Source organism: Trachurus japonicus, chromosome 16 (genome assembly GCF_045865225.1).
Source record: "Trachurus japonicus isolate A0001 chromosome 16, Traja_1.0".
NCBI classification, from domain to species: domain Eukaryota; kingdom Metazoa; phylum Chordata; class Actinopteri; order Carangiformes; family Carangidae; genus Trachurus; species Trachurus japonicus.
Window position 1 is genome coordinate 9388914 of NC_140922.1, and position 27482 is coordinate 9416395.

The 27482-nt window shown below is 42.6% G+C and overlaps 2 protein-coding genes across 4 annotated transcripts in view; one reads left to right on the forward strand and one right to left on the reverse strand.

The window, feature by feature from the left end:
* LOC146971697 (polycomb protein SCMH1) overlaps positions 1-11566 on the forward strand; it is a 62954-nt gene extending 51388 nt beyond the window's left edge. For all 3 annotated transcript variants that reach the window (XM_085801117.1, XM_085801116.1, XM_085801118.1), the window contains exons 9-17: positions 3615-3859; positions 4257-4448; positions 5044-5170; positions 5540-5740; positions 6035-6205; positions 6743-6865; positions 8887-9018; positions 10341-10474; positions 10665-11566. In XM_085801117.1, the coding sequence (XP_085657243.1) occupies positions 3615-3859; positions 4257-4448; positions 5044-5170; positions 5540-5740; positions 6035-6205; positions 6743-6865; positions 8887-9018; positions 10341-10474; positions 10665-10784 (1445 nt within the window). In that variant the 3' untranslated portion in view covers positions 10785-11566. The remainder of the gene's footprint in view (positions 1-3614; positions 3860-4256; positions 4449-5043; positions 5171-5539; positions 5741-6034; positions 6206-6742; positions 6866-8886; positions 9019-10340; positions 10475-10664) is intronic.
* Positions 11567-18168: 6602 nt separating this feature from the next.
* On the reverse strand, positions 18169-21038 carry cited4b (Cbp/p300 interacting transactivator with ED-rich tail 4b). Its single transcript, XM_085801120.1, has 2 exons — positions 20854-21038; positions 18169-19849 (listed from the first exon to the last, which is right to left on the reverse strand). Exon 2 carries the CDS (start codon positions 19838-19840, stop codon positions 19073-19075), a length of 768 nt encoding a protein of 255 aa, XP_085657246.1. The 5' UTR covers positions 19841-19849; positions 20854-21038; the 3' UTR covers positions 18169-19072.
* Positions 21039-27482: the final 6444 nt, after the last annotated feature.

Consider the following 27482-nt stretch of genomic DNA (forward strand, 5'->3'; position numbering starts at 1 on the left):
CATCGGCAGACACAAACACATTGTATGAACTTGTTCTGCTTTAGTATTTGATGGTATGGTGAGATTGGTCTCTCAGGTTCTGTCTACTGCTCTATAATAGATCTAAATTATTTTACGATGGTCACTGCATTGAAAAAAGGAAATTAAACCACATCTCTTTCCAAAACAATGTCTCTGTAACTTTGGCCGATCTTCCATCACAGCAGGTTTCACTGGGAATATTTCTATTGTGGGAAAGGTTTGAAATGAAAACTGTTGACAAGTTACTGCAGTTGCAGTGTTGCTGGAATTACACCATCATGTTGATTTTTTTTCTTTATGAAACTTATCCCATAAAGAGTCAACCAGCTTTTACCTGAACAGTGCTGCATGCAGTGAGTTTGACTGAGGACACCTGTGTGCAGGACCTCTATAACAAGGTTTATTACTAACACTATTCACACATTGTTTACAGTATCTTACATCGTAAAATGGGTTTCTGCCCTCCTACAGTAAACACAAATACACAACTTAATGACTGTCTACACCAAGAAGGATAATGATAAGGATGTGAGCATCCACACTGATGAACCATAATGTGCTATGAGCTGTGGTACAAACACACTCTACAAGCTCCTGCAGTGTTGTAGCCACAGAATGGATATTGGTAACTGTTGGGCTGGACCTGAAAGGTGTTTCCTGTATGTTAGAAAGAGGAAGACAGATACAACACTGATAAGGCACTCAGTTTTTCCCCCATTTATTTATCATAACTCTTTTTAATAAGAATATGAATGATAAGAAACAGAAAACTGGAGATGATACATCTGTGCTGCTGGAATCCAAGACTCATTTGTACAGCAGAGTCATTGCATGACAAGTTGATTGATACTCTCTGTCAGGATGCAGAGCATTTTTGTGGTAAAAGAAAGCATACTTTTGAATGGCACTCAGTGGTAGAAGTGTTTTATTTTTATCCAATTTGCTTTTAAATGCAAGACTTGTTGCGGAAAAACAACCGGTTGCCACAAAAAGGAGCAAAATTTCATCAACACATTCTACAGGAATATTTACTACTACTATTACATTCATTGGTATCTGTGCAATTGGCTGGTTGACAGTGTGGAACAGTGTGTATGCATCATCTGCCTGAAGGCATCACATTGAACAGTTGATTAAGTCATCAGCATCGGGTTGCTATTTTTAATTCCTGATGGGAATGTCTGTGCAGCGATCATGTTCTTTTGAACCGTGTGACTTCGGCTCTACAGTCGACAAATCTGGTTTCGCTCGCTTTTGTGTGACAGAATCTGACAGTTAATGCCACTACATGATACAGAGTTTATTTGTTTTTTCCATCCAATAAATAAGGAAGCTTTTTTGTTGTCAGATTAAAACTGAAAAGGAACATTTCAAAAGTTGTTTTAATGGTGAGTTTTCTAGAGCCAGGCCCAGAGCTGGAAGTTTGACTACGCAAACTGTTACACAAGAAACATAAAAGGAAGTGGATACGAGGGTTATCAGCCACGAGGTCAGCTGTACTCATCCACAGTCTGGGGGAGTGGAAAAGGAAGGAGGAAAACTGGGAGGCAGGACATGTCTTTGTAGCCTGCTAGTGTTTTATGAAGGCCTGGAACTCGCCCAGTTGGCAGAGTCGGGGCATGACGTGGTTGAAATGAGCCTTTGGTGCCCCCTCCGTAGGCCTCTCGCTGGCACCCTGGCTAACAGGGACTGCCTGGACACACTGGAGAGAAATAAGTTAAGAGAGAGGACAGAAACGAAGAGAAAAGACAGACATATGCTGCGAAAGGTAGAGTGTTTACATTGTCAACAGATGGTGGGAGGAGAGAAGGAGAGAAGGGAGGGAAAAAAAACAAGAAAGGAGGAGCAACACAGATGAAGAGTGGGAGAGGAGAGCAGGGCAGGAGGAGAGGGTGAATCTGAGGACAGCTGTGCAGACAACCGCACACTTTGGACTTTTGCTTTGAGCCAGAGAGAGGTGAGTAAAAGATGAATGAAATGACCAGAATTCAGTCGGGGCGATAGATTCAAAGCACTTGAGAAGATATCTTGCTGTAATATGAGGCTGGCAGCGGTGGCTTTGTGAACTCAATGAACTCAGTGCACTCAGAGGAGAGGGAAAAAACAAGGGTTGGCTTGTTACGCGCTGACTGTATTTACAAGCACTGCCACTTGATCAATGAACATCTAACCTCCAGCTCTGTAAACCTTTTAAACATATTATCTAGGAATTGTCCGATCTGGAGAGGATCAATCAGATATCTTGTTGTTGTTGGGGCTTTTTTTTTTTTCTTCTTAAGCTTTACAGCGGCTCCCCTATGAAAAGTAGCAGTAGCCTGCAGACTGAGCTTTGCATTGATTGGTGTGCCCGTGTGAAAGTGTGTTTAATAAATACAACCCCACGGGCCAAGACCAGTGTTAATGAATGTGGTCGCTCCTCTCGTAAATCTGTCATGGGCTGATCCAGGATGAATACCAGTGCGTTTTAGTTTGTATACGTTAGTGTGTGTGTGTGTGTGTGTGTGTGTGTGTGTGTGTGTGTGTGTGTGTATGTGTGTGTTTGTGCAGGCTTGCAGGTGCATGTGAAGCCAGGAAGCCTTACTATACTGTGGATCTGGTCCGTTGTTTTTGCATGTATACATTCTTGAAGTTTTGCCAGCTGTGGTATCTTATATATACTATATATAAGTGTGTTTTATATTTGTGTATTTGATGTAGGCCCTCTCTTGATGTGTGTAGCATGTGCTTTTCAGCATGAGTTACATGTGATTTCTGAAAATTCTTTCCACTAAGACAGGAAGGGTTTGTGTTCATGTGTGGGAGTTTAAGAGATAAATTTTAAGACTGTCTCACAGCTGTCTGCAGCTTCCTTCTTTATTAGGACTTATTCCCATGGCTTTCAAGGTGTTCATACGTTTCTCCTTACTTTATTCTAGCCTTAAGGGGCTTGAGAAAAGGCTGAAAGAAAACCATCTTTGATTACCCTCATCCAAAATGACTCATTTTTATCCTTAGACTCTTTCTGTCCTTGTTTTACTTCTGCTCCGTCTGTGTTATTGGCCACAGTTCATTCAGTTACAGCCTCTCTGTGTCTCATTAGGCAATAAAGCTAAAGTGACATACTGTGCCCACCATAATAATATACTATATTCCTGCTTACTTTTAGTGCTGTCTGACCTTGCATGTGGTTGGGGTTGATTTGCTCAGACTCCACAGCTTGGAAGTTAATTTCATTTTGTCTATGGTAGCATGGTTAGCATTAGCAGGTTATTGATGTCTTATTGCAAGAACAGTGTACCATCACAGTCTGATTCCTGTGACCCAATTTATAGACAGAAAAAAATCCAGCTTTGAGTTCACTGAGAGGTTAACACAGAAAGAGCCGTCTTAGGGAGAGAATTGCAGTGTGCTCCTCTATGTGTAACCTCTCGCCCTCATTCCTTCTCTCTAATGCAATTAATGAGAAAATAACTACTCTGTGATTACATTTCATTTTACCCGCTGTGATTACATGGGAATCCTGGAGCTTTAACTCTTAATTTGTTCTTTTTCGCTGTTGTGCCACAGCTTTTTGACTCAAATCCCCCTTTTCTTGTCCAACTTTATCCACACAGTAGTGTTGCCTAAGAGCCTCGGGGCACTGACGGACGGGAGCGTGGAGAGCCCAGCCATGCACCCCACCCCAACGGTGGGCAGACCTCCAGGTCAGAGAGGACGGAAGCCAGGCAGAAGAAAAACCAAGGTCACGGGCCCCTGGGGTCAGAAGGCCTCAGCGTTGGGGCCACAGAGCATCCAGCCAGGCAAAGACCTGGGGCCCATCAAGATTCCCAAAAAACGAGGGCCAAAGCCCGGCAGCAAGGTAGGCACAATGTGGTTTATAGATACCATAAGGCACAGATTGAGCCGTTTGGCCCTAATTCCAAAACATGTGATGATGAATGCAATTCAGATAGTTCTGGTTTTATTTTCCAAGATTATAAGATAATTGTCTGACATGTTTCCATCTTAGGAAAATCTTAGGCTCTTTGGGGACAAATGCTTGAGGCTTGAGGGTTATCTACAGTAACTGGGTCATCGTTTCTGGAAGGAAACGTTGGTTTGACTTTTTCATGCTGTGAGCACCACAGATAAAAAACACCATTCACATCCTTGATTCTGCGGTGGCAGAAATCTGAGAGGAAAAACATCTCAAAAGTGTCACAGCAGGAGAAGTCTTCCCCTCTTGACTCGATGTCTCCTCCGCTCTTTGTTTGCAGCTGGGCTGGGCAAAGAGGGCCGGCTGGCTGGAGGATGCCATGGCTGGCCCAGGACGGCCGGTCACAGGCCCGGGGCGCACCAGGGGCAGACTGCCCGCCAACTGGGCACAGAGGATAGCTCTTCAGCAGGCCCAGAGTCAGGCAGAACCTATCAAGATCCCAAAGAAAAGAGGGCCCAAGCCTGGCAGCAAGGTACATGCCCCTCACATACATACACACACACATATACTTCACTGAGTATTATTAAATAACATTGTGCAGTAATCAACTGGATATACTTTTTGAAAATACCCTTCCACTCTTTTGTTTAAATGTCATTTCTCAAGAAAATATGTTTGTAAATGCTATGCAAAATAGAAAAAGATCCATCTTTCAACATGTTTGTTGTGTCCTGTTTAAAAATGTATAAATGAATCCCATCCTGTTTGTTAGTGCTTTCCAAATAAGGCAGATTGAGCCGGTTTCCATTTCAAATAAAGTGAGGAAAAACACAGTGGTTGCACACAGCAGTTGTTGGCAGCACGCAGTTTGTGTGCTGGCAAAGCAGGTAGTTGCACTCATCACGCCCCGATAATGTACCGAGGAGGGATTAATGGAAATAGTTGGCAGAGTTATGAAATTTCCATTTGATCTTTGTTTTGATTTTCCAGTGTTGCGACTTGTTACATTCACACAACGGCAACAGAAAGAGTCTCATCATCGATCATGAGCCGTTCCTGTCGAATGCCTCGATGATCATTAACACGAAGAAGCTGTAAAACATCTGCATGTGTGTGTTTGTATCCAGAGAAAACCACGCGTGGTACCCAATCCTGTCCCCACGTCGCCCACCAGCAGCACCCCAGAGCCTGACACCAGCACTGTGCCTCTGGACAACGCCACCATCCCCAACTCTGCACTACAGGCTCCCACAGGTATATCACAGTCACAGACCTGGACATGCTGCCTATTATTATTGATGGGCTTTTTCCTCTGCCTGGGATATCCAGCGCATGTTTTGGCTCGTGACTCATGCTGCCACACACTGTCACCGGCTCTGTGCTGTCTGGTCAACAGACTCTGACAGATTCAGATCATAGAGATGTGCAGTAGCTTGGTTTCACTTGACACTGGTGGTATACAGTACCTGTCTGTCCTACCTACCAGAGTCTCTGTGAAGCAGAGAAACCTGCCAAGTGTTGTGAGTGATAAAGAGTTTCTGGCCCTATGGTTAACACTTAGAAACAAAGTTTACAGTCAGCAAAGTGGTGAATGAATGGATTCAATCTTTTTGTGTTCTGCAGTTTGTGTCTACCTTAACAAGTACGGCAAAGTGGGACCCCATTTGGACCAACGGCGTATCCAGCAGCTCCCGGACCACTTTGGGCCAGGCCGGGCTTCTTCTGTGCTTCAGCAGTGTGTCCAGGCCTGTGTGGACTGTGCACACAACCAGGCCACCGTCTTCTCCTGCCTCAAATCGGGCCAAGGTGGCGAAATTATCTCAGGTAGGAGTTACAGACGCTCAATGTCAGTCCCTGTCCTTCTGTGAAAAGTCCTCATGAAACAGCATGTTTAATTATATTCAATTAGAAGAAAAAAGATAGTGTTTTTTTCAAGGAACCAATGAAAGTATTTAAGAAAAAAAAAAGAAGCAAAAAAAAATAGGATTTTGTCTTGCTGAGTTCCAGAAAACTTTTGGACACTCACCCTCACATCTGTGAACAAATGTTGCTGTTTGTAGTGAATGTGTCATTGAACAGCATATGATTTACTAACATGTGTCCATTCGTCCTGTTCAGCCTACTTTGACCAGCAGCAGCACACTCTGACCCTGCCTACAGTCAGCAGCGTCACCTATGTTCTCCGCTTCCTTGAAAAACTTTGCCACAACCTCCACTGCGATCCTCTGTTCGGCAGCCAGCCTGTGGCCAGAGGAGGCCTGCACTACAACAGTCACACGTACACTACAGGTCAGTGCTGCGCCTTCACATCTTTATAACTGAACTACTATACTGAACACGTCCTCTTGTGACACTTTAATGGTGTAATTGTTTTGGATGAAGTTCATTTTAGGAGATTTTAAAAAAGATTCCTACAAAAGAAGAAAATCTGTCTGCTTTACTCATTTAGAGATGTCAGCAGCAGGGCTCTAAGAAACAAATCTTTCAACCACGACAGGGAGGCGCAGCACGTTCCTGAGTATCTGTGAGGAGTCTTTTACACAGCTGCACAAAAGGAAAATAACTTGTAATCAGGGAAATGAAGTGCAAAGAATTTAGATCTCTTGGGAAGATGGATTAGACGTGAAATGCAGACAAAAACCAAAGTCTCTGCTTAATGATAATTTACATATTTGACATGTTCTGCATTTCTTCTACTCAAAATACACAAATGTCTGTATCCCTCTCAAGCATGCAATGTCTTGTTAGGGTTCCACATGCGTTTAACCAGATTATATACAGTCTGGTTAACTAATCTGGGCTTTCCCTCATACATGCTTCTTTTAGAGAGGAGAAGTTTTGGTGACAGCCTGGCGACGGGCCCAGGCCGAGGCACCAAGAGGTTCCTCCAGAACTACAACAGTCCCCTTCCCCAGAAACTGGCCAAAATTCCCCGGCACTCCACTGAAGGTATTCCGCCTTTTAAATCTAGATCATTTGATCAAGTCTACCATGGACCTCTGACACTATGGCAGTGGTGGTAGTCACGTGACAGTCATGTCTGGACAGAGAACAATGGCCCTGTTCAGACGTTAAAATGCATACTCGACACGATCGGTCAGCTGTACATACATCTCACACTTGGCTTTATCTTCAATGAAATCTTCACATGCACCACAAATGATCACATGTGATTGGATCTTACTTCGCTGCTCTATATTCAAATAAACAGATGTCTATTTTTAGCCAATTCCACTGTTCCCTTGTCCATGTGCCCATTACACGAGAGAGAAGAGTGTGAGTGAGCAAGTAGGGCACGGAGGAGTTGAACAAATCAATGCACTGTGCAGGTTGAATATAATAGGGTAATGTAGAGTGAGCAGGTTGTTATGGAGAAATAAACCCATCCATCCTGAAGAGGTTTAAAATGCGATCTTATCATTTATGAATTACCTCTGAAACCAGCTGCCCACTGCGGTTGAACAAACCTCAACCTGCGCCATAGCAACAGCTGATCAGCGGCGAGCCGAGCCGATGAAAACTTTTATCTATAATTCACATTAAACTGGACTATGCCGTTTGTAGTGAAATGAGACAGGAAGAATGGGACTTCTGTAGTGTTGTTAAAAGTAATGTCTGTGTTTTTCTAAAGCTGTGGCCCCGGATTTGACAAAAGATGGACAAAATTTTTATGATTAGAAATCGTCATAATTATCACACCGCTTTACACGAGCGATCTGCTACTATTGCCTCAATTGGCAGGAAATTGTCCAGGGAATTTTAGGCCATTAGTCATGAATGAAGGGTTTCAATAACTCCTCTCTTTTTTAGCCTAATGGAAAGGTAACAGTTGTCAGGGCCGATCAGAGCGGCATCCCTTGCAATGGTCTGTTACACAGAAATAAGACCTTAGAATACAGTGATTGACCAATCAGAATACAGCATTTAACAGAGCCATGTAATAAAGTGAAATAATGTTTTATCCATTTAAAATTACCAAAATATTTTTGGGTCATAATAAAATTGTGACAGGAATTCAACTGGCAGAGGATGTCGGTAAGGTAGGAAGTCGTCAGTGTGGCCCAGGAGGCATTTGCACTCACATTGCATCACCTGCAAATGTGGTCAGTGTAATTAGATCTCAAATAGATATGTTCACATCTGTATGTAGAGCTGACCACTTACCTGTGTTAATACCAGGTGTGAATGGAGCCAATGTTTGCAGTTAGTTTACTTTCCATCTCTTTTGATGATTGGTTTTCATTCCAGCATTAACAGTTATAATTTATTTTTACTAAACGTTGGAAGATAATATGCCAGCTGCTTTGCATTCCCACATTTATGCTGAAATATAGTCTAAATTTTGCCGTACCGACTTCATGCTCTGCTGGATCGTTGAATATGAGAAGTATGCTGCTCCTGGCTTGTAAAATATGAATTAGACATATAGTACTTAAAGGAATTCACTGATTAACCAATCTTACACTCGTGCATATAATATTTATTTATTATAATCAGTGGCTCTCAGCTCTAATGCTGCACCACATTTTATATGAGGCATTTTATTCTGTTAATCAACTGCTCTGAGTTGTCCAGTAAAGCCTTTATATAAGCATATAAAAGGTGCTAGTAAAACAGGAGAAGCTCTTGGCTCAAGAGCAAGTGGTATTACATTCTGGGGCAGGAGGTTAATCATTTAATCATCTTTCAATTTCCTTTGATTTTAATTATGTTAATGGAATATTTGAAGAGATTTATGTTAAAGGGCAACGTCCCTCTTTTAAGGGGGCCTTCCTCTTTCTTAAACGGCCAGAACACATTCCTATCGCTGCTGGGTTTTTTTCTGAGGGTTACTGACATTTTACTGTGAAATATGACATAAGAAAAAGTTTTAAAAAATAAAATAAATTACATTCTGTATTTTTTGGCTTGTATTCTCCTGTGGTATTTGGGATTGTTAAAGTACAGGTGTGTTGATTTATATTTCCCAGGCGAGTCCTTCATGGAGAACAATGTTGCTGCATCAGAGCACTTAAAGAAGAGCCCTCTCTCTCCAAACTCTACGGGACTGACACCCGGACTGAGGTCTCCCTCCAAGCTGCTGCATCACAACAACTTTACAGGTGGGAAGAGACACTGCTACTATCACTAGCACTGGATTTTCTTTCTTGCTTTTTTTCTTCCTGTAGAGACGTTGACAAAGCATAACTGTTAGTGGTCTGTCTCTACTGAGAAGTTTTATGGGAATAAAGCTGTTTTTTTTCTCACATGATATCATTCCAATTAAATGTGACAACAGATTTACAGCAGTCTGCCTCTCAGTTTAACTGGCTCCCTGGGGCATGATACAGCATGCGCCACAATTTGAATGTGAAATAAGTGTTTCCATTTCAATTTTTAAGTATCGCCTTATCGGAAAGTCTGAAAAAAATTGAAATTCACTTTTTTGCCACTGTTAGTTTGCACAGAAAATATGTGCATAGAGCAGGTAAAACGAACCTAGTGCATGTATCTGTGCAAGAGTTGACCACTCCAGCTGTCCACTACTCCTAAAGGGGTGACCCTGATCTGTTGTTTTATAATAATAAGACACTTGATTTTACATCATCATGTTGAGTATTATTTTATCTGTCATTTAAATGTGTGCTTACCCATTTTTGCGTGGACAATGGTAGCAGTTTACTGGATGATGGCGCTGTTGGTTTTCTGGAGTTTTCTGCATGGACAACCAAGCTATGACGCCAAAGATTAGGAGCTGCGTTAGTTTGCGTATTCATGCTAAGCCGTTGTCTAAATGCAACGTAACACCTTGGAGTCAGAAGAATCACAGTGAATGAACTCTAAGTAAGTAGGATTTATCCAATACAGTTTTTAAGGCTGATACTGTATTTACAGATTTATAGACGGCTTTTTTAAAAAGTGCCGTTTGCTAGAAATGTTATAGCTCTGCAATGTTTACAGATTGAAATCTCCCTTGTTGTTGAAGTTACTTAGAGTGGGTAAATTAACAGTGGATAGTCCTGTTTTACTACCTTTGGTATCATTGGAGTGCTCACATGTTTGTCAGTGTGTACAGACTGAGAATGCGGAGGAATTGTCAAACATGGGCAGAGATGAGGAGGTATATCACGGAGGGTTTCACAAAAGTGCTGATAGAAGAAGTATAATTTGAGCATTAGCATTAGATAAAGCAGGTTTCACAGCTCAGTAGGTCTCATAAACAAATTGTCCAGTTTATTTGACTGGCTAATGATTAGCTTGCACACTTGGAAGCCTCTAAAAGATATTACTGTAGAAATAAGACTTGGGGGTTCTTTATTTTTTTATTTTTTGGAATTATATAGAGGAAGTGGAAATGTGTTGGTGCTCGGGCAGTTAGTTAGTGGATCCGTGTGTAGAAGTGTTAGGCAGACAACATAACCGATGGATGAATCTGCCTCCTCAGGCTCAGGCAGTTTCCGGGAGAGCCCGCGGCCCAGTGGTCAGGACCCCAACCTGTGGACAGTGGAAGACGTCATGCAGTATATCAGAGATATCGATCCAGTGCTGGCTCCACATGCTGACCTTTTCAGAAAACACGTATGTATTCACTCATAATGATGAAGATGTTTAGCAGAAATGTGTTATAAACCTCAACATTTCAGATTGATTTTTTTTTTTTTATTAGATCACATCAACTTTTGTTTCATACCTTTCCTACTTGAACTTGGTTTGACTTGCCCTGTGCTTAACAACAAAATATTTGTTTCACTACCTCCCTCTTCTACAGGAGATTGATGGCAAAGCACTCCTATTACTGCGTAGTGACATGATGATGAAATACATGGGCTTGAAGCTTGGTCCCGCCCTCAAACTCACCTTCCATATCGACAAGCTCAAACGGCCTTGAGGAGGTCAGCTGACCAAGCAGCAGCTTTCCACAGGACTACAACTCCAGCCCCCACCTCCCTGTTCTGGGATCAGTATATAATGCACTGCATATTGGACATATACTGACCATTTACATGTAGCAGCCTCCATCAGACCACCATATCTGGTATTACATACCCCTGTCCTGACCTCATCCAATGAGGAATGTCTATTTTGTGTAGCACAATCCAGCCCTAAGGCAGCATGGGATACGTAGGATCACCCACTTGTCTGTCATCTGTTCTGCATTTCAGTATAACTTGAAGAGTCATATGTGGCCATTTCAACTGTAAAAGGCATTTTTTGGCCTGCTTTTATTATGTTACATTTATTCTGAACATTTCATATTTTGTACTTCATGAATATATGGACTTTTATGGTATTTTTGCCTTTTTAAATGGTTTGTGTTGGACATGTTCAAAGAAAGAAAACCCTAAAGGAAGAAAAGAAATCACTACATTGATCCCAATGGTTGGGAGTGCTTCTGATTAATGTCTCTGTTTGAGGCACAATTTTGCAATTTCAAAAATATTAATTATGGGGAGAAAAAAAAACGTGTTTTATGAAAGGAAAAAAAAATTTATTCTGAAAATACTGCCATGAGGAAATCTGTTTCTTTTGTCTTACTCTGGATGTTGTTTACAATGCCTTGTCTTGTCTTTGTTATTTGTACTTTTTTAATTTTTTATACTATATTATTAGAGTTCCTACATGGAGAGCCCTATCATACTTAACATTGTTCAATAAATATATAATTCAAAAGTTGGCTTAGTTCTCCTCTACTACATCTGCAACAAACCACAATTTGTGACTACATCCTGTTTACGCTCTTACCGTTTCTACACAGATTGTTCAATTCTCCCCTTGCACTCCTTTGCACTTATTAATTTAAAATTGTAAATATTATCTTTTAATTTAAACATCATTATTTATTCATTTTCTGTTTCTTTTATTTTGAAAAAGTGCAATTTTTGGGAAGGCTTTTCCACTTGCAGTAGTTGACCAACAGGGGGCAGCATAGCACTGTTTACCTTTCTGCAGACATGTCTCCTTGCTGTTTCTCCTTGGGACTCACTGACATGCACTGCCATAGGTGGCCATATCTCCATCTGGTAGACTCTGCGTGATAATGTTGGTGATATTTTTATACCACATAATGCTGATTTATCGCAGTTGTTGTTTTGTTGCTTCACTGTCAGTTTATTCTCCTGTGCTGTGTTGCTGTCTCATTTATTCTCCACTACTTAAAGACCCCTCCCTTTATGCTTATGTGCATCTATTGTTCACGTTGTTTCTGGTAAATATTGCTGTCATTGTTTCTGTCAGTACATGAGTGGGCTATTAGGCTTGTGGGCGTCAAAATTACTTGTGTCTGCTGAAGGGACTCAGCCTAAGAGAGAAAAATCTAACCACATCCTCCCAGTGAAAACAGGAAAACACAACACGTAGGGCTGAAAACAGTGACCAAACCCACTGATTCTAACTGACATGGATGAGTCTGAATGCCGATGTGTGTTTCTGTGTGTGAGCATATGACACATACACACAATCTGTGCTGTGTTTGCGTGTTGTGCTCAGGCACATGTGACACGCTCAGAGCTCATGGCTGAAGCCTATGCTTGTTGATGTGTAATAGTAGCCAAAGTGTTGTGCATGAAACCAGTGCTATTTATAGAAATAACAGCTCCTCGTGCCACATATTGTGTTTGTGAAGGTTCGGGTGGGGGGTGGGGAGGGGGGGTTTAACACTGCAGTGTGATTTTTATCATGTGCTACTCTTGTTTTTGCTGAGAAATCTCCAGGCAGAGGTCTTCAAGTATTATGGTGAAAATCCAACTGGTGGGCTCCTTTGAAAGCTTACAAGCAGGATAGATTAATATTATTATTATTATGACATACCGTTCAGTGGCATTAGGCACTTTGGGGGAAATCCTGTCCTCCATATTTACCAACAATGCTGTTCAGAGCTCCTGAGTCATCCACTGTGTTTGCCCCAACAGTCATATACCGTATAAAGCAGTGAGACAGTTTCAGTATGTATGAGAGGAAGTCTTGTGGGCTTGCAGATCAGTCAAAACTGTGAGAAAAAAAACTGCTTCACAGTATGTGCCTCAGGTGTTTTGTATCGCATAAAAATTTGCCAGTCTGCAGAACCAGCATGGCATGTTGCTCTCTGCAGACACGTGTGGGCACAGCTAGAGAGAAACACTCGCAAAAAATACAGTGCTCCGTCCACCACCTTCTCTCCAGCTGATCCCAGAATTCCCAGCATACCTCTGGGCTTTCAGTGAGGGTGAGGGTCCTGTTGTGCCTGTGAACCCCCAAGGCCTTGGTTACGAATAAAGTATACTTGAATTTCTCTGTCATGTTGATCTTTGGATGATGTTTTCAGATTGTTCAAAGCCCTGGTATGTTTTTTTTCTAGCATGTGCAAAATAGAAACGCCCCAAAAAGCAGCACAGCATGAACTGTCAGTTACTTCTGAGAATGATCGGCTTGACTATCTGTCACCGTTTCAGGCTTGTTATTTTGTTTTTCAATGCAAACCCAGTTTGTTTTACTACATAATGAGAGGAAGAAAAAAAAGAAAAGAAAATGGGATCACATCCCAGTGGAACCGGGCTCAAAGCATACGTTTTTGTCTTTTCTTGGAAATGATGTTTATAGAACAGGACACTAACAGCCACGTCTAGCTTCAGATGCTTCTAAATCAAATTTGACTTCATCACTTTCTGTAAACGAGGCCACAGAAGTGCGCCACTGGTGGCTTCTGATCGGGTGATAATATCCACTAAGAACTGTGTCTTGACAGCCCTCACCCCCAACACACTCACCCCGTCCTGCCCATGGCTACAGATGGTGTGGGCGAGCTAATGTCAGGATTTTCCTGCGAGGGAAATGGGTCTGTCTAATGCATCTAACTATGAGTGCATGCAAGAATCACACATAAACATATGGATAGACAGAAATATGTGGATGAAAATCACTCACTGACATAAACACTCAAAAACCATATGATTTCCTTGGCAAAAACACAGTGTTTTTTCCGATGCATTTACTATATATTCCAGCAGCAGGATAACACTTGTAAAGCCTGACAAGAAGTACTCTCTTGTATTAATTCCACCCCCAGCCTATAGCCTGTTACTCTGTCTTTGGTAGCATGTGCTTGCCACTGTCACCAGATTAGCACACAGGCTTAAAGCCCTGCGCACAAAGACACTGTGTACAGAACATTGCCTGCACTAATACTGTTTCCCTCCTTTCTAACCTATGAACCTGTAATTCTCACCGACTGAGCCGAACTGTTTTCCTGCTCACACTGAAGAAGACCGTGTTAAATTAAATTGCAACTGCAGGAGGTGAGCACAATAAAATAAACGTATCCACAACATATACAGCACAATCCAATAAAGTTAGTCATAATGTTGAATCTAATCGTTGTTGAGGCTGTCAGGTTCGACTCTACATTATGTTATACAGTAGGCTGTAATAACAGGAGCGCTGTGGTTGATTTAACACCATGCTGGCACAGAGTCAAAAAAATTGCACATTTTGAGCTTTAAAAGCGTAATATTATTTCCACAGCTTATTTAGATTGTATCACATTGCACAAGTGTTGCTGTCAACTCCTTGTTATGTTAGTGTTTCCTTTTAATCTGCTCGGCAGGTTTTGACACATCAGAGTGTGAAATAATAAAGTGGTTTGAAAGGCAATTTAAGATTATTTCTATGGCTGAATTGGTTTGAATTGAGTGATAAAAAAACCTGCTAATCCATGCAGTTAAAAGACTATCAAATAAAATGCACACTAAATAACATTTTAACAAGGGGTGTTATCTAAAATCTCTACTTGGTATGTGCTGACAGCAGCAGGGTTTACATTCTGCCACTATTGCGAAACGCATCCCTGCTCGGTTTGGTTGGAACTGTGTAAATCACACAGGCCTTAAATATTTACCACCTTTAGACATTGTTGGGACACCTCGATGTGTTTGAGCTGCCTCGATGGAGAAGTGTCAGCTGTGTGCAGGGAAATAAATTATTTACACCCCCTCCCCTTTACTTCAAAGAGGCTTGCAAAACCGTTCAACCCTCAGATTTGGGGGGGGGGGGTCAGAGGAGGAGTTGCTAGTCACTAGGCAACGTGTGTGTCACCTGCCCCGACATGCCAGATACAGCCACTTACCTCTGCGTGCACAAGGTACATAGCTGCATTTAAAAGCCCCATCTGCAGGATTCACATGGAAAACAAAACAATTACCGAGACACAGCTAAACTATGCAGCTCCAGGAAAGAAAGTGTGATGTGATTAGTGCTTCTTTTTTTCCTCCTCCTTGTGTGGGAAGAGGAAGGGTTTTGTTGCTCACAAGCTGAGTCGCTGAGCTTTTACTAAAAAGCCCAGGAGCAGAATCCCACAGTGCAACAACTGATGTTTTCTCCTGGAAGCCTGTTGCATTAAAATAACTGGTGATGTGTTAGCAGCTTCTTCTTTTTTTTTCTTCTTTCTTACTTAAAGCAAGGGGAGGGAAGAGCAGTGTCCAATAAGAATACATGTCAAGTGGAGATACAAGGTGACTGTTCAACTAGAAAATCAGGAAGTTCGGCTTGAGCAACATGTCCACTGAATGAACCCTGCCCTGAGGGATCTGCTGTTTATTTACCCCGTGCCAACGCGCAACCCTTCCACACAGCCGCACATACAGAAAGTTAACACAAACACGCTAAAATCCTCCAAAGTCTCTTGTTAAAGCAGACAGGTTCAAACCTGCCCCGTCCTCGCACAATATTCACACACAGATAGAGCCATGCTCCTCGCTGTCAACAGATAACTCATCCTCTCATCTGGGAAACTCGAGTCTGATTATCACTTTCATTGCGAATTTTTACTCTTTGCTTTACAGTTACTCACACATGGGGGATTCTTCAAGTGCGTTTTTTTTTTTTTTTTTTAATCTCAAGATTAGCACTCCAACGAGAGGCAAGACAGTTTAGTCATACTATTTCAAAATGACACAGTCTCTAGAATGTAAGGTACATTTTCTTGCTTTCCTTTACTAGTGGGGTTTCCTCAATGAATCAATGATGGATCCACCACAGTGTACACGCACACACACACACACACACACACATAGGTGGTGGTGTAAGGATCACAATGACCACAGTTGAGACATAAATCCTTTATCTTCCCCTGGCTCCACACTGATATTGAGGTATCCCTGTCTGCCTGTTTGATCAGGTTGTGTGCTGATGCTGTGTGTGTGTGTGCGCAAGTGAAGACCTGGCCATGCATGACAGCAGCAAATGACCACCTATCTGTCACTGGCGCTAGTGCCTGAGATTATCATGAGCTCCGGCTTGGCACCAGGTGGACCAGAGCCAGGGATGAGAAAAGTAGACAGTGCTCAGTGCATAGAGCGATATACATTTCATTCACAGATATGAAGACTGTAATCTGGATTGCGTTTAGCATACCTCACATGATGGAATCGTAAAAGTGTTGTGGGAAAACCCAGCTAAGAAATCCCCAAAGACATGAACGCAAAAAATCCCTCCAACTAATTTCTAATTGTTACCTGGAGAAATCCTTACATTTCTCTCTGCACCCTTTCTTATCTTCTCTCTCTTTCACTCTGTCACAATGTGGCTTTTGGTCTCTGACTTATATTGAGAAAACAGCAAGCTGCCACAGGAAGACACAAGTCTTGTGTCGAGCAGTTTGCTGTGGGTGGGCTGAAAACGAGAGTAAGAAAAACAGAAGTAACTGTAAACGTCTCTGAGTGTCCCACCCTGCTTAGCCTGCGTCTAGACTGGCCTCCGTGAGGCAGGCAGCAGTCATAACAAGGGATTGGGAGAGCAAACAGGGCTGTTTGGCATTTGTCTGTGGAGTCACAATCAAGAAACAAAAAACCTCTGCATTTAATTGAGGCTAAACAAGGAGCTCACAGTGCAGTGTACAATTATGAGATATATGAGGGAGACAGAGTTCTGACAGTGTGCCAGCATGCCCCATGTGCCACACACCAGAAGACCATCTCACCAGATTGGTACTGGGCAAGGGACCCACAACCGTTACTAAGCACTGTGCCAAGGCTGTTGGCCTACTTATGAGCCATTCTCTTGACAGTATCAAGCCAAGATCCACACACACACACACACACACACCCTTAAGCAAGCCTTTGTTGCTTGAAACAAGCCCGAATTCAGGCCAACATATTTCAGTTCGGATCATCCATGATACCATGTTTCAGATTCAACTCACTGGCCTTTAGCACAAATGGACTAATAGGAAACGGATGAGGCTGCTTTAAGAGCAAAGATGACTCACAAATTGAGCAATCAGCAAACACTATTCCTGGTTTCAAACAACATGCTCTCATTTTCTCCTCGTTACCCATGATGCTTGCTTAAGATGCCTTTGTTGACAATGTGAAAAAGTTAAATGCGGTGGTGACATTCCCAACATGACCTCAATCAAGCATTTTCACTGCCTGCAGGCACAAAACAATCCAACCAACTCAGCCACTGCGTAGAATCTCTTTACCCTCATTTCTTAATGAATGCAATTATACAGGGAAAATTGTTTTACTCTTCCATCTGACTGTGGCGTAAACTAGAGGGGTTGTTTTAAATTTGCATATGTCATTTGTTCAAAGTTATTGTTTAAAGCCTGTAGTCTATTTTTTTGGACCATCCGCTGGTTGACCTGGGAAAAGCCAGCACTGTCTTTGAGTCGAGGCTTACAAGCTCTAAGTCAGTTAAACCCCCATCAAGATAGGCATTCTTTCTTTGGTCACCTCCCCCAACCACACACACTCGCATTACTCTTCACACACAGCAAAGAACCAAATGTTTGGGGTGCTATGGAGAAACCAGTGTCATTCAAATACTGCTTTTGTAAAACCACCAACCTTTGTGGGAATATCGTCACCGCCCTTAATGTCAATACGAGGCAGTTGTTTAGCTAATCAAGATCAACCAAGAAAGAAATGTTAAGCAGAAAACCCCACTTGTATATCACTATATCATATCAGATGTACTCTGACATAATACAGCTGCTCTTTTTCTAACCTGCAAGAAAAACATGTAATTATCACCATATGTCAATCATAGCCCTCTAAGTGACAGTGTGGCTATTTTTTGCAATGAAAATGGTGAATAGAGGAAAAGATAGGCAACCCAGGAGATTTGACAGAGTGGATATCCTTCTTGAAAAGCATAAATATTGCATCTGTTTAAATATTTCCATACCAGACTTAAAAGAAACTGAGGTTTCCCTTCACCCACAGGTTAACCTAAGCACTTAGCTAGCTCTCCACTGCCCGGGGGAAGAGCTGTGCAATGAATGGAAAAGCAGGCCACACTTCTATCCAGGCCATCTTTATTGATCCTCAAAACCCCTTTCACAAAGACCAACCCCCCCCAATCTTGACCACAAAAAAGGGGACAATATAAACAACCAATAAATAAGAATCTGCGTGATTAAGGCGGTTCTACGTCTCCAATAGAACACAACAGTGTGGACATGTTGGAGTTATACAGCTTCATACAGTACAAGCAGGAGATTTGAGAACATCACATCTAAAAAGGCAGCACTTTAACAAAAGTGAACCATTTTTAAAATCTGGATGAGACTCCCATTCAAATGAGATATCACTGTATTTCTGTCGTGTCTGAATTTTGTGATTGAAAATTCAGGCTCTTTATAGATGACCTTGTCATCTGAGCTTATTTTTAATACTAGGCCAAATAGAGTGGGAAAAATCATGAGCAGAGAACTTGAATTTAATTTCCTCCCCCATCCTTCTCTCAGGAAAAAAAAAATTAAAGCCACTTGGTTCTCAAAATGGAGATGGTGGTTGTTCTTTATATCAGTTTTCTCAGATAGGAATAAATAAATACACCTTTTTACTGGTAAACTGTCATGGAGTCCAAGCTTCGAGGTTACACAGTGTCATAGCATTGTTCAGAGTGGCTTTTAAGAATTTCAGCATTTCTTTATTACATTCATGTCCAGGAAATTGGGAGAAGTGGAATTAGGCCTTAAAGCCAGCCACCCTCTGGCTGCTAGCACGTGTGAGACTCGTGCACTGTGCGTCCACCGTGGATATCCAGAGTTCTCTTCTGTGCACCCTTCACCGTAACTTGGTTTAGTCGTAAAGGGGGGTGCTCACAAAATAAAAAGTGACGAGATGAGCACCCGTCAACCATCCTGGACAATTCTCACTCTTCTGTGTCCGTTCGTGCCCCCTCTCAAATCAGGTCCTCTCAGCAACTAACAGTGCTGGGTTGCTGTTTGCTAACAAAGTCTGAGATGAAGTCAAACTCGTTCTGGCCCAGGAAGAGTTCTGGCAGCTCCTGGACCCGATCCAAGCCCAGCTCCATGACCAGCGAGGTCAGGACCTCCTCGTCGATCATATCCGCATCCATGCCGTTCAGGGCCAGGGCCGGCCCGGCCATGTGCTGCATGTTAGCCAGTTGGGCCGGGTTCATGCGGTACTGGGTCGTGGGCCCCATGTGGTTCCCACCCATCGGCCCCAGTGGGTGTCCATGGTACTGGGTGTTGAGTTTCTGCAGCTGCATGCTGGCCATGAGCTGTTGGGATGTTAACCCTCCATTCATGAACTGTTGTTGCTGCTGCTGCTGTTGCTGTGGGTGCTGGGCCTGTTGCTGGTGTTGTTGGTGTTGCTGTGGGTGCATGTGATGCTGCTGCTGAGGATGATGCTGTTGCTGCTGCGGCTGGCCATTATACATCATGTTACCAGAGGTCATCTGGTGGTGACCCATCTGGGCCCCGTTCAGTTGTCCGTTCATGGGTCCTCCCACCATGCCCTGCCGCTGCCTCATGGCCGTCTCCATGTTGGCCTGGGCGCCACCGTAGTGCATCATCTGGCCATTGGGCAGCGCCCTCATGCCCTGCTGGTTGGCATGCTGCTGGTGACCTGCCTGCAGGCCGCCATTCATGCCCATCCTGTAACCGTGGAGACTGGCGCCCGCTGAGCTGTGATTCATGGGCATCATCAGATGGTCTGCCATGCCTCCTGTCTGTGAGCAGAGAGACACTGTTAGGACAATGCAGGGAGTAAACAAGATGTTGGGAACCAGCAACAACATTACAGAGAACATGCATCAGGGGTTAATGCTGCCATGACAGGCACATATTTAGCTGTCCATGTGAACCAGTACCAAACTGGTTTGAGATACACAACAATGGTGTTAATGTTGCCATGTGTGATGTACTCCACACCAATGTCATAATACCCTGCCTACTGACTCCTTCCACAGTGACCACAACATTCACCTCTATTGATAAATACACATAAATATATTTTCCTTATAATAATGTGACAATTCCAGCTCTAGTTAAACCCACCAAAAAAGAAAAACGCTTCCGTAATAAAATATCTGCAAGACTGTTTTGCCTGTTGGCGAACACTGAGAAAACCTTCCTGGTGTGTGTTTAGTCTTCCTAAAACCTCCCCTCTTTGTGCCAAGGTATAAACGCCCAGGTTGAAATTACAGGTTAACATACATTGTTTGGGTGCATTTAACAGCCGGATAATTCGTGCTGGACTGGATCGACAAAACACAGGAGGAAAATAAAAAATACGTGCATCGTGTTAATACATCGCTTAAATCCCCATCCATGTTGCATGTCAAGCTGAGGCAGAAAAATCTGTTACATTTTACGCACGTAAGGTTGCAACAAAGAACACTGACATCATGCAACATCTCCCCAACAGCTGAATCACCACATTTTCTAACAGGCAGGGGGGGAAAAAATTCAACAAAGGCTTCGTGTTTCTCTCGCTCACATCGTCTCGATTTGTTTAAATGTTTGCATCCAATAATTTCCTCCCCCTGCCGCCGTTGTGGGGTGATTATTATCCGTTTTGTTAATCTCGAGTTTGGAAACAGGGGAATGCAAACAATGGAGCAGCAGCAGCAGCAGCCTCCGAGACCACCACACACCGAAACCCCCCAATTTCTCTCCCCCCCTCCAAAAAAAGAGAGAAAGAAATAGCATAAAGCCGATAAAAATCACTTACCCGTATCCGCTTCGTTTTCACAAAGTTCCGCGACTCGCTTCGGCTCCGTCCTTTTTAAAAAACTGATATCCTCTGCAAGGCGAAGCTCCTCTGAATTACAGTATGTATTCCACAGGGTTACGCTTCATGCTCAAGCGGGGACGGTGTGCACAAAGACTGCCGCATCAGATCTTGAAACGACTGCCTATTTTCTGGGTCAACTCAGGGATTATGTACATCTAAAAAGCTCAGAGGAAGGCAGTCGGGGAGAGGTGGAGCCTCGGTCCTGCCTCTTCTTTGTTCCTATTGGCCCTACTTAATATAATTGTGCATGGGCGTAGAAAAAAAAGGGCTGTTGGAGAGCTGTGACACAGTAGCCAATTTAAATACCCTCCTCCCCACTGTTTCTTTTTGAAAGAATATTTGGACATCTTGTTTGTCTTTATAAGTTACTGCTGCTGTTCTGTTTGAATTTTTACAATTAAAGGGTAATAATTAAGATAGATAGATAGATAGATAGATAGATAGATAGATAGATAGATAGATAGATAGATAGATAGATAGATAGATAGATAGATATTTGCTTGATTTTATGTTTGATGCAAATACACTAAGGAGTTGCCTGTCAGCATGCATAATGAAATCTGACAGTGAATGTGGAACTCCACAACATTATAAAAAAATTCTTGTTCCCAACTTGGCTGTACCTTCTTATCTATTTGGTGTATGCGTGTGCGGCGCAGCAAGAGCGTTAACCTGGTATGTGCATGCACACTTCATCTCCGGGATGACTGAGATCACCGCTGGTCCATGTGACCCACCAGTCTGCTGTGTGTTCGCCTCAGCCAGGCAGTGGAGGGAGGGCAGAGGAATGTAGCCTGTGTGCTATTCTAGGCCACACTGGCTGCAGCAGCAGTGTAACTACTGCTGTGCACGGATGTGTGTTTGCCTCCTTTCTACGTGTGCGGACTGTGGATGCAGTCGTAGGCCTACGTGTGTGCGTATGTTCCTGTGCATGCGTGCGTGCCCGTCTTTCTGTGTGTTTTTGCACCTCGGCTCTGCAGATGCACGTGTCTCTTGATTGCCCACTTCAGGACGACGGCCTCTTGTCTGCAATTGCAAATGAATGGGAACCACTTTGGGAGAACGGGCCAATCTATTGTCAGGGAGAATTCGTCTATAAATGGGCAACCACTGGCAGGCATTTGTCATTGTTTGACATTGTCCGGCCACTTTAAGCTAGTGTTAATAAGCCACTCCCAGGTGTGGGTGCCTTCTGAGAAACTCACCCAGCCAGTCAGGCCAAACAAAACACAGAATCAACATGACTTTTTCATGTACTATGATGAACACTCTTTTAATAGGGCGTATGTGCTGTCAGTGTAAGATTACCACAGCCTGTGACCATATGACAAACAAGAATTTTGATATGCATCAAAACTATCTTTAGTTTTATCCTAGGGCCAGAAACCCCTAATAGTGTCATTTGCGTTAAAGAGCACAGGCAACATGCTCAAACCTTCTGGAGCTCACCAATCACATCACTGTGTCTGTTTAAAACCCAAGATATTTGCATGAAATTCTAATCAGCCATGATTGTGGTGGAAGATATGCATTGTGTAATTATGTATCCATTGTTTTGTTGTAATTTGGTGGAGGATTATACAACAGTCCTGTCCCTGAAAGGCTTTTTTTGTGTATCTATATACAGTATATCGTGTATGCTCCACAGACTTATCCACATCTCTGACTCCACATACCTTGCCTTTAGCCATGTATTGATTTCTATGTTAACGTGAGAGTGAGCATGTGTGTTTGCATTTTAAGGAGAGAAAGCAAAAGGAGAGTGAGAGTTGTTGCATTGCTATACTACACTGTAAAATATGCACATCATCATTGATGTGTTGATATCACACAGGTTTCACTCTACTGGTCACCAAAGTAGTCAATCAGCTTCACATGTTTGTATTCTCATATTCTCTGAAAACCACACGCACAACACACAACAACTTTGTGGACTCTGACTGTGGGTGATATTGCAGCCAGTGATTGTTTCATCACCAGTCTGAGCACAACTTTGCCCCACCTACTAGGGTTTGGTCACAACAGTTGACATACCCTGATGGTGCATCATCTGCCTGCATATTCCCATTCTCTGCCTGGGGCGGCTGCACTACCTCCAGCAATCCTCCAACTTCCTGCCCCTTAGCTTCCTGGCTTTCCATGTCATCCATAAAGCCAGACAGACAGTCTGCAGAGGCCAGTGTTCATTGCCCCTTAACAAAGTCTGGGAGTGTGTGGTGTGGCCCCTTGGAGCCAAAGCACCCAGTGGAGTGGAGTGGAGTGGAGTGGAGTGATGCCCTGACTACAAAGTTCATTCCAAGTTGGTAAAGGACAAACTTACAGAAACGTGACAGGAACAAGGAAATGGTGGAACAAGACATTCCTCTTGGCAGCCAGTCAACAAGCTAACTCTTGTTTTGTTGCTCCCTCGTGTACATACCATAAAGAGATAATGACAGAAGAAATCTATGTCAGCTGTGCATGCGCATTATCATGCTTTTTAGATGAAAACGTGTTGCCCCCATTCCAGGCCATGTGATTATATGTCCTTTGTTAAGGTTAGTTAACAGCTTGCAAAGCGATTGTTTTGTTCTTAACCATTATATTTTTTCTGTTCTTAATATTTATTTATTTTATTAATTTATGACCTTTATTTAGACTTATATTGAATATATATAATAATAATATAATATAATATATAATAATATATTGAATTAGCAACCTCATTTACAATATAGCCGAGACATAAAAGTACATTTGGAAAACACAATCAACATTATCAGCTATACAGTATTAGAGAAAAGTAAAAGTAACAGATGATCACATTAGAAACAATAATATACATTAAGTTCTCCTGAACTCTGTACATATTTCTTCTCCAAACCCTTGGGAGTGAGAATGTAGAAATCAATAAAGGATAAGTGATTATATTATTTAGTTTTAATGATGAAAATCCTTATCTGCCAATATGTGAAAATTTAGTATTTGGAATTTGTACTTTTATTAAAAATAGATTTCTCGATTGTGAAGATCCCTCTACATGACATCCTTTGGACCTATCGATCTTATCATGTCCACATAACTTAGTGTTTTACCACAGTTGCAACATTAGCTCTTCTTGCAATGCCTCATACCGAACCCATATGAGTTTCACCGGATTTGCTCTGTGCAGTAATACCTATGTCTATGTTCTGCAGGCTGAGATGAGTGACTTATCATGTGTTAAAGGACTGGCAGATTAGATGGACAGACTGATGGGCAGCTCAGCTTCACACTATGCACTGCAGCAATCATCCATGAGCAGATACTGAAGTAATCACTCGAGTCATCTTTAATCTCTGTCACCAACAACTAATAGCCACTGATCTAAGACCAGCTGACTCAATCCTACCTGCCTTACTAATCCTCCCAGCACTGTCTCTGCCAGTAATGACAAGCAACGTTAGCAGTGCATCAAGCACTGTAGCTGGTACAGACATGTTGGTTTATAGGTTGTAGCCATATCACTGAGTGTTAACTAAAAACTCGCCACATCCTCAACATACAATTGGTTTCACTTGCTTCATTGCTGGGAACAATTCCTCATATACAGTGTGTTGGTTCAACCTACATATTAAAAGTACTTGGAAAATATTAGGTCTCTAGCAGGTAATGGGAATATAAAACAATCAAACCATTCATTTCTGCTGCCTCTAATTATGGTGATCTATGAATGTAATTCTTTTCACTTGTTGCGCTCACTAGTAAACCAGACTGAAATAAAATGCTTAAAACAATGCTTGACTACAAATGCACATCATAACTTGTCAAAACATTCCAGAGGTCTGCTCCCCAGAGCTTAATCTTAGCCGTGAATGAACTATGAACTATATAACTTTAAGCCTGCTCTGTTGTTATTGCCACACAGCATCAACATGAACAGCCGCCTTATTCAACAGGCCAAAGTCTGTCCTCGTACACACGTTTCCCCCAAGATGTGAAACCAAAAGTAAGTTTGCCTGCCACTCTCTGTCTCTCTCTTGCTGTGGGGGAGGGTTGTTATTGTTCTGGTAAATGAGAGAGTCTCTAGTCTCTATAAATACTCCCAAGGCTTCCTTCTCCATCTCAACCACCAATCAACAGTCACTGTTCAGCCAAGCAGCTGAGAGAGGGCAATAAGCCTGAGTCAAGGCTATCAGGGGGGGAGGGAGGGAGTGGGGGAGTGGGGGAGGGTCTGACTCAAACATACCATGAGGGAGAAGTGAGCGAGGGACTTTGCACAGGGAGGGGGTCACCCAGTAACTGCCACTCATAGACCTGAGGCCACAAGTTGGGGGTGACGCTTGAGAGAAAGTAGTGATTTGGTGGGGCGGGGGGTAGTCAGAAGGTACCACATTAAAGGGGCTTTCCAACAACCTTTGTGAGTATTCCATGTAAAGTTAAGTGAACACTTTACCCCAGCCATGAATAACTTTGGTCCCTTAGCATGTAATGGTCCCTGATTGGCTTGTTTTTACACACTTACTTCAAGCCACTTGAAAAGCCCCAGTAGGACTGATCTCTACTTGACTTCTAACAAGATAAAAGTGAGAGGAAACCATGAATGAGCTAAGTATGGGCTCAGGGTTAGTTGCCCTGTCAGGGTAGACAATATAGTTAACATTAATATCATCAGAATGTATAAGTATATAGCCAATGTATGCAAAATTATAAAATACTCAAACCAATGCTTAGTACTATTAATTCTGTTCCACATATGCAAATTAAAGGGATAGTTCACCCAAAATTGAAATTTCACTCATTATCTACTCACCCTCATGTCGACTAAGGGCTGGGAGAATTTTCAGAGTCCTCCGTGCCTTCTCTGAGTTACGGGGGGGTCCCGTGTCCATATAATGGTTGTGAATGGGGCTCACTTTTCATCGTCCAAAAAGACACACCAAATAACTCAGAGAAGGCACAGAGGATTCTGAAAATTCTCCCAGCCCTTAGTCCACATGAGGGTGAGTAGATAATGAGTGAAATTTGAATTTTGAGTGAACTATCCCTTTAAGCATAATGTGCGATATTTTTTTTTCACTTTAATTACAACTGGCTTAGACCTATTAATTTGGATAAATGGACATATTCCAGTACAATAATAACATGAAATCATACAGAATAGGATCCCACAGAGAGGCAATATTTTTTGCCAGATTAAATTATTTCACATCCCTGCAGTAAAAGGTCAGGGGTAGCTACCCTCTAATTGAACATGACTGGACAACATGTCAGTAGGAAAAAGTGTTACAGTTGTAATACACACTAACACATTATGAAAACCCTGTTGTCATAGAAAGAGATGTGAGACACAGTAACTGTTCCAGTGCAGGTTAGCAGTGCAGTGTTCCCTCCGCTGATGCCTTAAGGGTCTCAGCATGCTTCAAATAACATGCTTGTCAAGTCGTCTGATACGTGGCATCTGAAGCGACACTTGTGACAGTGAAATCATGGATGTGTGGGGCTCCATCTGAAGAGTTTTCTGTAGTTTCCTCCAAAACAGACCAGTTTACATTCATGCAACCTTTATGAAGCCATGCTAGAAAAGAACTGGTTTGTCTTGCGTGTGTGGAAGATACCACAGACAGTGAAACACAACAGATTGTGTTTCAAGGCTTATCAGACACCAAAACAGTGCACATTGTGATTTTTTAAAACTCAGACAGGATTTTAAGACTGAAAATCATCACCACAATGACAATTGTAGCTTCTGTTACAATGATTGCAGGGTAAACAAATGGGCCATTCAGAGTTCTACCAGGAATGTGCTCTTACATGTCTAGCGCCTTGACCAATGACGTTGCATTGCATCAACAGCAGAGTCTGGTTTGTTGACTGTCTCTCCTGACACGCCTAAGCTCGCCAGCCCATTTACCTCTGAGGAGAGACTATCCAAAATTGTGCACCATTATCCCCATTTGTGTGATTTATCCCACCATTCGCAGGGTTTTTTGCGCACATAGCTTTGAGTGCGGCTGTTCTGAACCCGTATAAACCTTTGCCTTTAAGATGCAGTCAGGTGACACTTCATGTGACTTTGGCGACACTCACGGAGGCCTTGAGAGGTAGAAGGAAGAAAGTTGTCATGATGTTGAAAAGAATGCGAAGTTCCTGTTCGTCGAGAAAGCTGAGACGGTGAAGGGATGTCTGAGGCAGCAGATAACCACTGCAGCAACTTCCCTGCCACAGCTGAGTATTACCAGCATACTTATCATGATAGCAAAGACATGATAAGTAGTGTTAGTGCCTGCAGGTGTTCGCGGTCTCCAGTGGTGACTTAATGCAAGCTATACAAACACGATTGGAGTTCTCCTTGGTTTCATGTATCCAGTTGCTGTAGCCTGGCTCATTACCAAGCAGTGTCAGTCATTTACAGTCAGCACCACAAGCCCACTGCCTGCCTGCATTTTCCAGGCAACACAATTCTTCCGCATTTACTAGCCTGAGGGATCATTGTCGACACAAACACTAATCATGTCCCCTTCACTGCACTTCCTGTCTTACAGCCACTGATGACGTTTGGAGTTACCTCAAGGAACATGCACACACAGAGCAGGAGTATGTGTGTG